Below are 18,014 nucleotides of genomic sequence, written 5' to 3' on the forward strand. Positions count from 1 at the left end.
TGTTGATGTATCGACATGAAAAGTATACTAGCTTTACCCACAAGAGGTGTTGCTGTCGCTGTCTCCAGATTCTGGACAGAGTTGCCAGTCTTCTTGATATGATTTTTGATACTAATAAGAATTATCGGCTTTCATTAGCCACCTCGGATAGTTCGCAGAATGTGATGGCCTTTCTCTAGTAATCGGAATTGATTTAGATTTTTTTTCTGAGTGTATATTAATCAAAATTACGAATAGATGCGACATTTTGGACTGTAGAATAAATTAACTTAACCTATAGTGATTTTCGTAAACTAAAATACTTTTCCACTTAAATATGATCTACTATTTACAAACAAAGTAGGTATGCCACATATTTGTTTAACTGAAACACTATTTTTTACACATACAGAACACAATGCAGTTAAATAGCCTATCTACTAGTAATATCGTCATGGAAATACTAATTTCGAAAACCGCTCCTCCGACAAAACCGCGGTCCTATTTGTAAAGAAAAGCAAAAACCAAAACATGTGAGATTGAAAGCAGAGCTGCTGCCAAACGGAATTGATTTTTGAGCAGTTCGAGCACGCGCTAGTTTGACATTCGATTCTGACACTCCTTAGCATACACACATTTGTTTACAGGTTCCCTATATATAACAAGTAATAAGTACAATTCTCAGAATCTGCGTTGAATAGTTGATTCGTTTTTGTTGTCCGAGCAAAGCGTTCACTGGTTGTAAAAAACAATATTTCTCCTGAGCTTGCATTGCTTACCGTAACCTTGTTTATATTGTTTTTATTTTGTTGTGTAGTATTTATATAATATATTCTCTTCACTGGTCAACAAGAAGTGTTATTCAGTTTTAACTGCTAGAGGGTTAAAAGGATCAGAATAAATTTTGATTATCGTTCAGCGTTAAAAAGTAATCAGTCTATTAAAATTTCAAATATTTTTCCTTCAAAACCTGGAAAGAAGGATTCCCGTGAAAGGAGCTGATCATAGATATAGCAGATGCGTAGCACGGGTCGTGGTAGCGCCGGAAGCGATGAGCAACGAGCAGAGGCTTAGTAGGCTATACGTTACCAGGGATCGGCCCCGTGGCTGTCCAGCTAGTGATTTGCCACTGCTGGAGCAAGCAGAAACAGCAGCGGGAGGAACGGGAGGTGAACAGTTACTGGCCGGGAGAGGCTGCTTCTGCCAGGGTGAAGCGGTCGGTTTTAGTGGTTGGGATCCTGTAAGTGAAAAAAAGAGAGAGAGACCCCCGCGCCAGGGTGGGTGGGAGAAAGGGACACAATGGTCAATTAGTGCGTGCTGAGCAGGGTGAAGTGTTGCGACAGGGCGGTCAAAGATCCGTGGAACCGTTTTAGAGGGGTTTCCCGCGGATCGGGCGATGAAGATGGATGCATGCGTAGGTATGGCTTCTTCGGAATGAGATTGAATAATGTGTACGGCAAACAGGAAGGAGAGCACACCTAAAAATAATGAATGTTGATACGGGGACAATTTGGAGTTGTTACAGAGCTGAAGAGCAGCATCGAAATCATGCAGGATGGGGTTAGTGAATATACAATTTACAGAAGCTTTTTTATGATTCGAAGATTACAGATTTTTTTAAGGTGGAACAAAGACAACCTCATGGTGCTGTTTCAGTATACAGCAAATCTAAATTTCATCCACTTATGAACCTAGTATGGAATTGATGGATAGCTTAGCTTCCATAGGATCTAGCTACAATCTCTTCCTTCCTTCCGGTGTCCAAGAAAGAACATATGATTATCGCATTAGTGATTAATTCTTCCGCTAGATACCAACGCCCGACGTCAACGGGTAACTAAACTACTTACTACAAAGTTGTATATCTAAGTACCCACATATGAGTAAGAACACTGTCTTCGAGTACTTAGAAATATCCGTAGATTGAACCTAGTTCGCTTACAAGAAAATTTATAGCTTAGAGATAGGCATCCGATACTGAAAAGCTGAGCTTATGGTAGAGGAACTACGACTGTTTGTCGTTCGATACGTTTCGTAGCAAACCGTTATAGTACGTGACTAACATAGTCCATGAATAACAAGCGAAGTCACGCAAACAGTTAAACTCAGAGACTTGGTTTGTCAGCTTTAGTCGAGGAACCTCAACAGAACAGATGAGGTGATCTTTAGTGGCTCGACTATTGCACTAAGCATTACAAAGAGAGTACAGTTCTTTCTACTGAGCTTCCATCCAAGACACGCTATACTAAACCAACAGATACGCAAATTGGTGTTCAGCAGGCACGCGGATGCAGCGGTCGTCTCGTAGAGAATCCATGAAGTGTTGTCAAAGCCGACTTGTTCGGACAATCAGAGCCGTAGAGAGCCGGGTGGGACCCCAAGGTTGGTATTACTACCTTACTAAACCTACTTATTTGAATTTTGATTAGAGAAATATGCATTCAACTGTTCAAATCAAACTATGTAGGATCTGTTGCTGTTTTTGTTAAGCAGAGCCTTATTATGCTATTATATAGTGCTTCCATGTAAACGAAGGAATTACAGGAACAAAAACCTGTGACTGCGGAACATTAACACAGCAGTGATCGAATTCAAAAGCTTTTCTACCAGTCCAACCTTTGGCGGGGATGAGCATCTACTGAAACTGACAGTGCTCATAAAGTTGTCTAATGGAAATCACAGTTCGTTGCTACAAAGAAGCGTATACACAGCAACGAGCAGCACCAGTGGCGGATCCAGGGAGAGGGTCTTGGGAGTCCGGACCCCCCCCCCGAAATTTTTTAACTTCTTGAGAAATTTTAAAATAGTTACTATTTTAAATTCGTTTTAACTTCAAAATAATTCCAAACCAGATTCGACCACCAAAACTGATTTTAATTAAATGAGGGTATTACAAATTACGTATTATACAATGAACAAATGAAAATTGAATTTTCGGACCCCTCCGAATTTTTTTTCTGGATCCGCTCCTGAGCAGCACGAAACGTCAAACACAATATTTCTATCTATATGAAACATAGTGCAATAGAAGCTCAACTACATGACCTGTTGAACACAATAAAGTACGTCTACTTGGAGAAATTTCTTTGAGAACCAGTGGTGTTCGTGTGTTTAGCCAGTGGTGTTCGTGTGAGATGCATTTAGCCGTGTATAAAGCAGAAATTTCTTGCCTTCAAAAAGTGCCTTGTATTATAGAAATCAAGCTACTACTGTAAACGATCTGTTCACAGCCCCTTTGCCTTGTCCCCTATTATTAGTGTTAGGGAAATGGTAGGGCCTACTTAAGTCAGTTTAAACCACATTATTTGGGTTTTACAAACCTTCGTAAAACCCTAACAATGCGTACCCTCCGAATAAAGGGGGTCCTGATTATTTGAAAAGTGGTACAAAAACAATTAGTGGTTTTAGATTTACACATCTGAGACATAGTGGAAAGATGCCAAATCTTTTCAAAAGTTCGTAAGGCCTTTCTTTTGAAAGCAATTGTCCGTTGATGCTCTCAGATGCGATTAAGGGTTGATTGTTGACGCTGACGTGTGAATCGAGCCAATATATTCTGACTCTGATTCTGATTCACGTACGATTTCGGGTTCGCTCAGAGACTAATCGAGACAACTAACACCCGAAAAAACTGTCAAAATGTTATGATACGTTGTTTAGAGAGAACGGTTGTAGAGAAAGAACGGTTTCTTCAGTTCTGCCAAACTAGTCCCCGCTTGACTCATATTGCCATATCCACAGATAGCGTGCCAGACAGATGAATTGCGACAACTTCTTATTCTGAAGTATCCAAATCAGGTACAATTGCCATTTTTACGAGTTTTGTAATTTGTGGGTGTACATAATGATTAACAACGTTACTGGAGGTTCACGGAGCTAATTCGTGTATTCGTACCTCGATTGTGTCATCGCTTTTATATCGAGGTACTGACTTCATGTTGCCACATTCAACGATATATTTCGTTTCACGAAATAAACGCTTCTGCTTGATTGATGGTCTAGAACATATTCAGCACTATGTTTAATATAGTGAAATTGTAGGGTGTAAACATCGGTCATCTTTAGCTCCATTTGTTCTTTCGACAATATTTTCGCTTCTCGAACAGGTGATTTTAAGGAACATCTTGAAAAGTAAAAAGGACTCCATTGACCATTTTGACCACAATGGGCCACTTTCTGCTTGTAACAGTCGCTCATTTTTTCACGTTCGACAGAGTAGGTTGGAACACAACATCTCCTGCGATGTACACAAAGCTATACACGGGTAGATTTAATTGCTGGCAGTTTTAGCTTTTGTTGTAAACAAGATGAGAAGGTAGCAGATGCAGCTAAAGATTCTCGTTTAAAATCATAATTTCCAAAAGGTTTACAATTTACATAAGTTTCTCTCATATCGAACCCAAGAAAGCCGTTTCTAATCTAACTTTTATGCAGGTAATTAGACGAAATAAAACACCTGCGAGTACAGCTGGCAACCGAGTGCTGCTGCTGGTGGCTCAGTTGAACTGATTTGATTTGTTTATTTCGCATGTAATAAATAGGTTTTTACAGATATAACAAGCATCTTTGGCTAGCCCAAAATTACCGTTCCATCTCAATACAATGTATTTTGAGGGAAATGTTATAAAAATACAAAAATGCAAAAAAAATATCCATTTTAATCATCAGTTGATTAAGGTCAGTCTACCTTCTCATCTCTCCCAGAGTAGAAGCTAAAAATCGTTCCGATAAAGATACATGGCACTGCAGACGACTTGTGTTGCTATTGATGTTTGGAAATGTCCTCTAAGACCAGCTACTCGGGAAGTGAAACAATTATTAAACGTACAGATGGTGCTTAATCTGGGAGAAGTTAACGTCCTGCAATGGCACCGTATCAAACATTAACAAGCACAGTCTTTCGTTCCGTGGAACAAGATGCAGCACACCAACGAAAGCGGCAACGTTAACTACGGCATGCCCATCTACAGTACTGGACAAAATAAATCATACGCTTGTTCTAAAAATGCATTTTTGATCATTTTAGCGTTATTTCTTTAATAAGCACGATGGCATAAATGGAAAAGTTTTTTAATTTGTTGCAGTTCAAATAATAGTAGAGACTGAGATTTTGATAATAATGAGGTATTTCTGCTAGAAATTTTTATATGAATAATTGTTCATTATACGTTGGACAAAATAAATCATACACTTCAAAAATCACATTTTACGATAAAATCAATTAAACCAATTTTGAAATTTTGGCATCACTGCATCCTTTGACAGCTCTAGTGCCAAGATAGATTTAGTTTTCACTCGACATTCTGAGTTGCTTCCATTTTGAACATTAAAAATGTCTGGAAAGCAGATTTCGCTGGACGTTAGAAATCTGGTGATACGCGACCGTGAAAAAGACATTTCTTTTCGGGATATTGCTAAGCGATACTCAATTTCGATTGGAGCTGTGCAGCATATATGGAAGAAATATAAAACACAAGGAATTGTTGGAAATTTATCCGGAAAAGGCCGCTATCGCTTGACGACGCATCGTGATGATGTCAGAATTGTTCGATTGGTTAAAAAATCCGAAATTATCGTCAAGAAATATTGTGGAATCGTTGGATCTCAATGTTAGTCGACGTACTGTTCGTCGGCAGCTCGCCGAAAGTGGACTAAAGAGCTGTTTTGCATCTAAGCGCCCATTCATTAACAAACGAAACCAAAAGAAGCGATTGGAGTTTGCCAAAAAATACGCTGGTATGACTGTGGACTTCTGGAAAACAGTTTTATGGACGGACGAGAGTAAGTTTGAGCTATTCGGACAAAAGCGACGTTCAAGAGTTTGGAGACATTCTGGTGATGTACTTAAGGAAGCATATATTCAAAAGACGATGAAGTATGGAGGCGGGAACATTATGGTGTGGGGATCGTTCCAGGCACGTAGCCAGAGGGGGGGCTAGGGGGCTAAAGCCCCCCCCCGAAAATTTTCAAAAATAAATTTAAGAAACAACATGTTTTTCGGTGACTCTTAAAAAAATTGTATCTTGTTTGGTTTCAACAAATTAATGCGAGAATTGTGAGGAAGATTGCTATTTCGAACCACCGAAGACAGCGGTCAGGATATCTACTCAGTATGCTGAGTGTGATAAAACAGTTCCCTTCATATTGTGTGACTCGTCGGAAGACAAACGAAACTGTTACTTTAATTCTTGCTGTGGGGATCTGTCGAATGATTGAGTCGCAGAAGCAAGAAGTAGTGCTCCAGCCAAATACGATCTTATGCGAAAAGACCTGAAGTCAATAGCCTCCGTATTTGGTTGGAGCAACATTAATGATGTGAAATATTTGCTGAAGGTGATTATGGAGGTTATGCTTACGAACATCGCCTTTAACGAGTTTAACCATGTCAGGCGTTCAGTGCTGATGCCATTTAACAAATTAGCCCAGGCGAAACCAGTCATTTTGCATAACAATTTGTAACATGTGGTTGATCCTCATATATATGGACGATGAGAAAATCAATGCTCGGCTACAAGATCTGATACCACTTACTTGCACCGTGGCTATTAAAAGATTCCTGTCACATTTGGAAAAAATGGTATTCATTATAAAGGACACATCTAGGAAGTATATTAAATGGTGTTTTTGTGGTGAAAATCTAGGTGAACAGACATATTTCCTCCAACCTGACCCTGCACGTAAAAACTGCATGCGATAGTATTATTTTACACATTATATCTTTGCATATACATAGTCTCCAAAACCATTTCCTGAAAAACAAACATTTGCCAAATTTTGGCTGCTGTTCGGATAATATTGACGGCAAAAACTGCGTCTAGTATCTCAAAATCAACGGTCGGCACCATCATTGAGGAAGTCGACACTCGTGACCCGTCAGAAATTTGCGAACATGGACATGGCAGTAACCACTATGATGATAAGGAAGTGTACGAGATAGAAATGAACACCACCGCGACACTGTTGGTTAGGAAAAATATTTCTCAGCCTAGTAAATAGTTCTCCACATGCAATCGCTAGTTGTTCGCACGAGATCTGTAGGACAACCATTTACGTTTTATCACTTTCATTGTTCACATCATGGAAATATATTGAAGACACAAGGCTTCATTTAGCTAATGCATTGAACCGAATAAAATAAACGAAATATATAATAAAATTGCAGAAGTTTTATAGAAAAGTGAGCTCAAAAACTGTCCCAAAATGAGAACTTTATCGCTAGTGGTTGTGTCTAACAAAACTCAGATATTATGTTATATATTAGCCAGAATAAAGTTAGTTAAAGCATAAGCAGATTGAATTTCTGTAATAGGTTAGTGCACTGTACGCTTAGTAGAAACATCAGGCATCTCACTCAAGCGTGCTAGACAAAAACATTTCCGTTAGTTGATGACAATATAGTCGAGAAGACAGTTTTTGTTTTCGCGTCATTTTAATGCAATAGTATTTCTGTTGACACTCAATTTCATTTTATGCGGAGAATGCGGTCCGTATTTAAACATTATTAGTCCGCAAAGTAGTGATATTTTAAACAATCGAACAATAAGCAAGAAAAATGCCAAAAAATAAACAAGCCAAAAAGTGGTAAAACAGCGGTTTTTCTGAGGTGTTCATCAACCCAAGAATTGTATATCGTCGTATATTACTAATGTTGTTCACATACAGAAACGTACATAGTAGCGGTAGGACTATCTGTTGTGATTTTATCCTTACTTTTCAACGGATGTCAATAGATGCTAAACCACATATTAGTCAATCAATCATAATAAACTTAATGTTGTAAGCAGCAGCATTTCTGTCTCTTTCGATGGTTTCCAATTAATGTCCATGTAAGTCTAAAAACGACGTGACGATACAGTGAACAAACATCAGTAGCCTATCACGGAGAGCGACTAAAATGTTGTAACTAGTTGAGTCTACAGTCAATAAATTGGGATTAATGTTTCGATTTCATGTTTTCGTTTTATTTGTGTTCGTTATGGAATAAAATGAGAGAGATGAGCAGAGATCACGAAGAAAAAGAGAGAAAAAATAATAAATAAATTGAAATCGACCCAAGAGCAGCTGTTCTATATTTTCTGGGCACTCAACTACAGAACAACAGAAATCATCAAAGAAAGTTGGCCTTACACCTACGTTACTCTTCGACAGAGGTGAAGTAAGTGCGATGTATACCCGTTCATATGTCGGAATAAAGAGATGCTGAAATTATTGAGCTTGTTCATATTTATAATATTTCTTTTTTTTTTCAATCTAAAATTTTATTTGAAACGGCTCAATGCGTTAGCACAACTGATCCGTGGGTCTTTTAATTTTTTTTACAATAAGTAAAAATAAAAAAATTCTAAGAATGTCGGTCTGCCAGATCTTGTTGACGCAGTTTGCTGCAGCGTGTTGAGATCTTTTTCCTTGGCGGTGAGGCCGCTTGGTGGTCATTCAGTCTGCCTTCTCTCGCGTTATCGTTCCCGTCCATGTCGTCGTCGGTACTGCTTTCTTCCTGTTCACGATCAGAGGTTCTTATTTGTTTCTTGTTCTTATGGGTCGCTGTTGTATATCCGTCTTCATCGGTATTTGCTTCTTTATTGGCGATGCTAGTTGTTGGTTTGGGAGCGGTTGTCGTGGTCGTTGTACCTGCATTATTGGGTAATTGGATCGTTGTTTTAGGTTTATCTGAAGGTATCGGTGGCTGCTTGTTAGAGTTGGCTGTAGTAGATGAGTTTTGACTAGTTGCTTCGGCGCATGTTTTTCCGTAGTAGGCTGTATAGTTACAGAATTGGCATGTTGGGGTCTGCCCGGGATATGTAATTAGCGTTGTTTGCTTATAGGTCACGCCATCCTTCGGTGATTTGCATTCGATAGTCATGTAAGAAGGTATTGGTTTAGTCACTCGCATTCTCACAATACGAACGCCATTGGGAATGCCGGAGAAAAAATTTCTCCAGGTGTCATTCGTAATAGATTCTACTTCTCCATATTGCGACATGATTTGTTTGATGAAATCCTCCTTCGTGCGCGGGGCCAAATCATGGATACGCACGTCCACCATGTCGTTTTCTATATGCACGGGGATCTTGATTCTGGTGTTATTAAATTCGACCTCGTGTTGCATGTTGTTCTTTGCAATAAAGTTTTCGGCCTGTGCTAAGCTTCTAAACGTGATCAAAACACAGTTTTTACGTGATGTAGCTGAATGTAGGTAACTTCAGCGAGATTAAGCTCCATTTTCACTTTAACTAATTGTTCCACTTCCTTAACTGTTCGTGTTATCCCGTAGCACAGGCACTTTTGCGTCATTTGGCAAACTCATTTTACTCCGCAGCCGGGGGCAACGATACAATTTGTATGTGCACTGATATAGAACAATAGCTAGCTTGATTCACTGGTGCCTGTAGCCTGCTATAGCGTAGCAATTTTTTTTGCTTCTGCTTTTTGCGACATCAGAAGGTAGACCTTCTAGTTCTTTTGGTAATACATTTAACAAATTTCACGTACCGTCAAGTCCCCAGTTACCGTGCGTTTAGGTGGATTTGACGTGACTTCAAATCCTGTTTTTTCATCAAAATGAAAACCGCCCTCATAGTCACCGTAAAAATACCTATCTAAATACGTCACAATTTAGAAATAATATAAAACTATTACCAACAAAACGAGAATAAGTAGTTGAGGACATTTGTTTGGCACCAGTGCACGTTATATGATCAACTTACGGTGTATTTAAAATTTTGATTCAACTTTAGTTGGAATGTTTCAATAAAACGATGAAACGAAAGGATTTGGGATCTGGATCTCTCCGATGGATTTAGGGAGCTAGTTCTTTAAATTTCGTGATTTTGAAACTGCACGGTGAACGACACATGCACGGCGACTGGCGATTTGAAGGAAAATTAGAAGATATTAGTAATCAGTGTTTTCATTCGATTTGTAGACAATTTTCTTTAATCAATTAAAATGTGGGCAGTTTCCTTCAGTTGATTTAATCATTTAAATTTATATTTTGATCCTATTGATTACCAAAAATCCTTCCTAACTGGGGTTCTAATCTACCCGACCAAGGCTAGTCTTGAAAATAGTTTCATTTAAATAGAATATATCAAAAAATTGTGTTAGCATGATGCCTTGGAACTGGTAATACTCGCAGAACACCAGACAAAGAAAATAGAAGTTGAACCGTCTCTGCGCATCTACAAATCGCTTGCTAAATCAGAAGATTTTGTACGAATTTCGACATTCTCTTCGTTCGAACATTTTATGGATATTTTTCTACTCATTTCGGTTTAGCATCTTCTACGCCTTTTAAAGGTGTAGTTTGGAACACCTAGTGTTTTCCAGCACCGTCAAGCATTGTCATATTCGGTTAGCGCATACATACTGTGAACTCTAGAATATACTTTGTTGTAACGAGAGTAAGTACTATAACCTTTCTTGTGACAACATATTTTTAGGATTGTCTTTGATTTGGAATTGATTTCATTATGAACTTTTCAAAATTTAATTTAGTTTCTAGTGACTATATCAAATTGTCAGAATTAAAAGTTTTATGCAAATTTTTTTAAGCCCCTCCCGAAACAAAATCCTGGCTACGGGCCTGGATCGTTCGCATGGTCTGGAGTCGGAAGCTTGGCACACATCAAGGGGATTATGACTGCTGATGTGTACATTGACTTGCTGTGTGAAAATTTGGAGGTTTCTCTTTTGAAAACTGGTCTAGAAACCAAATTCATTTTCCAACAAGACAATGATCCGAAGCATACTGCCAAGAAAACTACTGCGTTCTTCAAATCAAACAGGGTAAAAGTTCTTGAATGGCCTCCACAATCTCCTGATCTGAACCCAATCGAAAATTTGTGGGGTTATTTGGATGGAAAAGTAGACAAGTCTATTTTGAAGCTCTCGAGACCGCATGGGAAGAAATTGATCAGGAATATCTGAAAAACCTCGTCGAAAGTATGCCAAGACGATTGGAAGCAATGTTGAAAGCTAAGGGTGGTCACACCAAATATTGAAAAGTGAAAAATAAATCGATAATAGTTATTGAAGAACAAAACAAAAGGTGATGATTTATTTTGTCCATATCAATACAGTTTCCTTATTATAAATCAATACATATTGAGAAAGTCATGCATTATCGTATATTTTCCATATCGGCAAATTTTTATCATGACAAAATACAGTAACATTCCCCAAGGGACCAGCCTGCTAATTTCAAAACCGAAAAATAAAAATAAGTGGTGTATGATTTATTTTGTCCAGTACTGTATATAGGCAATGGCTCCAGAGAGGTGCGCTTACATGAATTATTTCCGCGCATTCCTGACATCGTGATTATCAAATTTATATCAAGATACAGCGGAAACTTCGAGGAACATTTTCCCAGATATTCTTAGCGTTGTTCGTATGGTGAGAATGCTTCCGAACAAACCAACTTAACCTTCTTAACCTTCATACTTAACAATCAACTGAAAATGGGACGTTTCATCCGACAACACTGGGCAACCCAAGGCAGATTCCTATGTGTAAATTTTGGCAAAAAGACACTGCACCATGGAAAACATTGTGCAGAAGTAGCTACGAATAGTCCACCTACTATAACCGTAAACAGCACACTTTTATTTTATTCCAAAACACAAACCGGTTATAAAAGCAATCTACAGATCTGACAAGAAAAAATATTCACTAAAAAAATCGCGCCAAGAATCTCCAAACCAACAACTGGTACCACCAGCAATAAAGCGAAGGCAGTGGAGGACAAGTACGTTCATCCGTGCGCTCGTATTCCTGTTTGTCGCTCAGTTATTTTCGTCGAGAATACTTTGAATTGGCTTCTGAATATTTTGTTGTGCATTCCGTCGATTCAAACAATAAAAACTCGTTTTTGACATTGTACACAAAGTAGTAGACAACTCCATTTAGAACGTTTATTTTAACAAATGTCAAATATCAACTAAAGTTATGGTATCCACAATAAGAGCTCAAATTTTCTAGTTATTAAATGCCTTTCAAATTTTTTTTATCGCTCTCGTCATATAACATTTCAATAAGGCGAATGATATAATAAAGGAGTTACAATTTCTATTTTTATTGGTCTTCTATAAATACCGAAATTTTTCGCCCATATTCCGTCCATTCGGTTTCATTTTCGGGTAAAAACGCAAGGCCTCTAATAGAACCCGGGGCAATTACCCTGGTTGACCCCCTCGGGCCTGCGGACAATACGCTCGTAATCATTGTAGACTGGAATAAGTTTGCTAATATCCGGAATAAAGATATATTAACTCCGGTTCAAAGATAAGCTAATTTCAGTTTCGAATAAACAGCTGATCAACTGATCAAAAACTTCCTGATAGACAGAGTCAAATGGTCAATCTTTCTGAAAAGGCTTGTATGGCGAGAATTCTTGAGGATGGGATGCCCCAAGTATCATAACCCCACACTTTCAAGTATGAGTAAAACTCATATGCCGACAGCTGGTAAGTTTTCATCTCTGGACCAATTGCTAAGGACAATCTTGCAATCTGAAAGACACGTCAAATGAATAACGTAGTGTACGTTCTGGACTAAATTCAATTCAATTGATTTTTGTACTTCGAGTGAAATAGCGATTTGTATGGTCAAACATTGTAAGCAATCTTGATGGAAAGTATAATGCTGTTATACTGACACCCGGTAAACCAATGTTGAAAATAATGAGGATGAGTGATCGATATTCCGCGGATGTATTCATAGCCTTATTTAAAAGTCTGAATGATTCGAGATGTCAAAGATATTGCTGATTTCAAGCCACCCATAACTAACTAATTGAAATTGATGAAGACTCGTACAAAGGCCTGATGCCTGCTCGTCAGCGATGCCAGATTCTCAAGGTATTAATCCCGTAAGGCAAATCTGCACGATAAAAGAATAGTGTTTTACCCCCATTTTGGGGTGTGCCAAACAATACCCAAGCCGAATATTGAGCGCAAAATAATTCTCTCAAATGCACTAGATAGTCTGTCTCCTTTCATGACCACACCTCATGGACATACATAACAATAGAGCGCACAGTGATCACCTTCCATACAAAAGTCGGACAAAACCTGGCCCGATTTTGATGAAAACTTCACATTAAGGTAATTTTGTGACGCTGAATTCTTATTTGATGATTATTTTTTTTGTTTTTTATTACCTCAAAATTTTGGCACTTGGGGTGGTTCGAAAATTCAACATTTACGAATATAAAGTGCACTATATCCAAAAATTCATTTTCAAAAAATTAGGTTTGGTGATTTTTTTAGCAAAATGCGCATTTTTTCAATTGTTGATAATGATAAGGCACACCTATAAGTTATATTACGAACCCTAGGTAATCAAAGGCAACCATGCGTCTCCTTCAGACATATCATGAAAAATCACCTTTTTTCATACCCCGTGCAAAGGGGCAAAACAAAATATTCATTTTCGGAAAGTACACTAATTTTCGTAAATCATGAACAACAAGTGATGTTTCAAAAAAAGTACAGCCCCTTTGAACATTATAACCTTAATTTATTGCACCATTTATTATTTGTTCTTCATGTCTGAGCGAGAAGAAAGGCTTGTATCGACTAAATCGAATGGCAACTATAAGACCAGCGAATAACCTTTCTAATGAAACCAGTTCGACCCTAATCGGAATCTTAACTAAAAAGATATATTCATTTGAGAAACTTAGGTTTGAAAACAGTTTTTTCTCGGAATTCATCATCTATTTCAATTTTGAAGCTTTATTTTGAGAAGACTCTATTCAACCTGTTAAAAAACAGAGAAAAATGAAAATAAAATTTGAGGTTTTGTCCTGCGGACACTGTGGAGCGTATCAGCAATTTGCATAGAGTCATGGGCTTATCCGTAGGCTACGAGACATACACTTACTACACTAACCGTGGTAAGAACTGTTCGAAGCTTCAACACGCATTAACTCTAATAATGTTGTGCGCGTATGAGATATTTTGATGTCAGTTATTGCACACCATATATTCGTATTGGAATCTTCGAGCGCTATTTTGAGCAACAAATTTGAAAGCGCATCGCCTGGCTTCAATCGATCTAACGTGAGATGTCTCTGAGGCTATTCTGCGCGCAATTGTCATCGATCCAGCCTTGTGACATAACCAGTTTTCACAGAAAGCCATGCTGAAGTGCTTCTGCCCAGTTCGTTTCGTTTCACTGAATCGTACGCTGCCTCGAAAACTACAAACAGATGGTGAGTCCACTAGTCGTATTTCCGAAATTTGTCCAAGATTCAACGCAGGGCTAACAACTGGTTCATATTCACCTTCATACAATTCAGCCAACAGATGCATTCTGTTAAACGGTAAGCAATGTTTAGAATCGTTATGTCTAGATAACTATTACACTCGAGCTTATGACTATTTATTTATTTATATTCCATCCAGATCATCCTGGTGATGAAATGGATTGGTTTGTACGGCCGGTTACTTCCAACGTTTAGAAGGACGAAAGGAATTCCGTCGTTGCCAGCGATCTTACTGTTCTGGTTCTCTCGAATACCCCTATTATGTATCATGTTGTTACTATAGACAAATTAGTCTAGCGAGATACAAGTTTTGAACCTTACCAATACCACATTTCGAGCATGTTGAAGCTAATTGAGGTAAACATCAAATATATTTTCTCTTTTAATAAGCGTTCAACTTTCAGCACAACTTTTGAACTCAATGACCGCTGTGAAACAACGCCTCAACTCATTGTACCATGTCTGAGAAATCTCGATCCAGAGAATGCACACAGACACAATACACATTACAGCAATAAAGGTACTTCTTTTGTATAGGATTTCTATAGCTCATCGCACACACACCGAACGCGACTGGCAACTGCTTTGAACGTGGTCAGTGTCGTTGGCGGCTAGAAACAAACCGAGTTATCTATAATTGTAAAACCTTCACGCGTCATTCATGGCAAAGCTTTCCTCTGTCTCCGCGAGTACATATTCGTCGTACCCTCATTTCTTACACCGCTGTAGCTCACCATAGCCATATTTTACGTGTAGCCCCTGAAAGCATTCGGCTTCTAGTCACACACACCACCAGAGCATGGTCAGAGTCGACGGTCGATTCGCAAAAGGTCCAGACTTCGATGACACCAGAGAAATATCGACCGCCCATCATGGTCGTCACCGATTAGGGAGCACATTTTGCCATTCGAGCATTTCCAGGTGTGCTTCTGAATATTGTTTCGTGTCATATAACGGGTTTTCAATAAAAAAGGAGAATGATTTCAATACCTTTCTGTAATTACAATAAAGAGCGTAATTTTTTTCTCTCCGAGAGAATTGCGCTCTGGACTCCCTAGTAATGGGTGGCATGATTATTTTCGGTCGGGTGCTCAATCGAAGATGGCGTCGAAACAGCCACCACTCCACGAACGTGTTGTACGGTTTTACGAAACGCATGGTAATTGTGGAAAAAGTTTACGGTAGACAACTTTCGAGACGAAAACGTGCCCGTTAGTACAGTTTACCGAATTCCGGCATCCCTGAGCGTGGAGCGGAAGGCCGGTGGCGACCGTCTGGCAAAGACAATGACACTGACAGTTCTTTGTTGGAAGGCCGAGCCAGTGCTGGAGTCTATTGTCGTAAAATGAGATGAAACTAGTCTCATTCGCATGGTAGATACTGTACCGTATTCCAAGCAGAAATTTTCGCGATTCCGTGGGGCGTATACTTCAACAGCGAATTTGCGGCAAAAGAATTTATTTTGCTCTGAGGAGCGGAGGGTATAGCGTATTTGGTAAATCGATTGTCTTGTACGCAGCTCACCTGGGTTTGATTCCCAACCCCGCACATAGGGTTAGCGATTTTTCCAAAAAGAGATTTCTTTAACCCGAAAAGAGGCGAACGACCCTAAGGTTAAAACCTCTATAATCAAAATAAAAAAAAAATGCTCTGACAGTCAAACTAACCTAAAAGCACTTAGTTCGGAAGATTCGAGATCGAAATTAGTAATCGTACGTCGAACTTAAATCGAAGAACTTAGCATTTGAAATTCTATCTGCCTTTCGTGGGCATTAAGTATTATTCCAGTAGTACTGGAAATGAACGGCGGACGAATTGCCTAGAGCAGGCATTGCGACTGATTTTGTTGGTCCACAACCAGTTTAATCACTGTCAACAAGTTGAATAAAGCACATGACACTGGCTGGACATTGAAAGTTCAATTATCATATGGCTGCTATTCAACGTGCTGAGTCTTATTCGTGTGATCTTTGTGAATCCGATTACGGAACTTCATATCATTTGATATGTAACTAGCCTGCAGTAGTGCAATTGCGTATCCGGATTTTTGGTTCTCCATGCATAGATGAGCCTACGTACAGAGAGCTTAAACTCAAGGATATGCTATAGTTCCTAACTCACTGTGGTAACGAGTTTGCTGGGAAGTTCTGAGAACTAAATCGATTACAGAGAAAATACAGCAGTTTTTTTGGCAGTATCCTTGACCGATCTATGGAATCTCTGGCGAAAAAACGTTATAAACTGTACTATGGCTACCAAAAAGCCACGTCGAAAGTTTACAAACCTAAATCGGCCGAATTTGAATGACAATATCTCTTCAGGGGTGTCGCTCTGTTATTTCCATATCCCCTGGCAGCATCACAGTTCCGCGATAGCGAAGTGATTAACGCACCCAACTAGAGACTGGGAGATCGCAGATTCGATTTCTGCTTGAGAACATATCTTTTCACAGTGTGTTCAATAATTATAAGGAACCCTTACACGCGCAATAAAAGTGTCATTACTGGAATTGTATGGGAATTTCATCATTACTCGCATTACACGTTCATTAAAAATGACATTACTGCTCAGTGTACGGGGCCCTATAAACATTGTCATATTGTTGAATTGTCACCGTTCTAGTCATTTTTTCATTCTGTCTATTTTTCATTTGATACGTTTCTAAAAACCAGGCTTCCCGTCAACATCGACAAGTTTGCACCCGTGTACAAAATTTCGTGCACGCGTTCAACCTCAAACATGCTCTACCTTTGAGTACAGCAATGTTTTCCAACCGGGGGTGAATTCACCCCCAGGGGTACGTTAGATTATGAATTATTCCAGGTACATTTCAACTTGTTATCCTAATATTTCCATAGAATTATTGACTTTATAAAATAGAGACAATATTTCGATGGAAATATTTGGATAATAAGTCGAAATTTACCTGAAAAAATCATAATCTGTCCCTGGGGGTGAATTCACCCCCGGTTGAAAAACATTGCTGTACACATCGTTTAAACTTCGTGTACGTACACCGTGTGCGTACTTAAGAAAGGCACACACAAAACAGAATGAGTCAATGCTAGTGATGATGGGTGAGAGAAAGAGAAAACTAGTATCAAGAACCTATGTGTACGAACACCGCGTACGTACATGGAGTTCGTTTGTCCAGACGAACATGTGCTCGTGTTTTGGTACGCATTAGCGTTCGAGTTTGCACACGAAATGATGGTGTAGGATTAGCATAGAACTAGAGCGAACATGGTGTTCAATGTTCATTTGGGAAGACTGCTAAAAACCATAGAGAGTGTTGATGTATCCGTTCATCGAAGTGTCTTTTAATCCCTTGGGAGTGAAGAATATTTCCGTATTGGATATTTCTCTGTGTGGTTATTTTTCTTATCCCTAACCTTACCACTTCCCCATCAGGAAAATAATTAAATACAAATCAGTGCCTTACAAATTTTGTACCAACATGGGCCATTTGAGCTAATCGCTACTAATTCCTGATTAGCAGCATTCTCAGCGAATATGCGATGGTGAATATGAAGTTTAATATCTAAGTCCATTTGCAAAAAATCACATCTTTGATTTGGATGAAATTTTGTTCCAATATAGTGAATTATGTTCCCTGCCTACCGTCAAAACTTCAAGTTGAGCACTTTAAAGGAGAAAAAGTTATTTGAAAAAAACTTTTCCTTGTCCACACTGATTTTTTTCAGCGTATTTTTATCGAAAACTGAACCAATGAAAGTCATAATCATCTCAGAATCCAATGATTAAT

The 18,014-nt window shown here is 38.8% G+C and overlaps 1 protein-coding gene across 1 annotated transcript in view; it reads right to left on the reverse strand.

Annotated features, from left to right (window-relative positions):
- Positions 1 to 245: 245 nt before the first annotated feature.
- Positions 246 to 18,014, reverse strand: part of LOC131684133 (rho GTPase-activating protein gacF) — a 335,709-nt gene continuing 317,940 nt past the window's right edge. The window contains exon 5 of the mRNA XM_058966713.1: positions 246 to 1,217. Within this exon, the coding sequence (XP_058822696.1) occupies positions 982 to 1,217 (236 nt within the window). The 3' untranslated portion in view covers positions 246 to 981. The remainder of the gene's footprint in view (positions 1,218 to 18,014) is intronic.

This window comes from Topomyia yanbarensis, chromosome 2 (genome assembly GCF_030247195.1).
Source record: "Topomyia yanbarensis strain Yona2022 chromosome 2, ASM3024719v1, whole genome shotgun sequence".
In the NCBI taxonomy this organism is placed as follows: domain Eukaryota; kingdom Metazoa; phylum Arthropoda; class Insecta; order Diptera; family Culicidae; genus Topomyia; species Topomyia yanbarensis.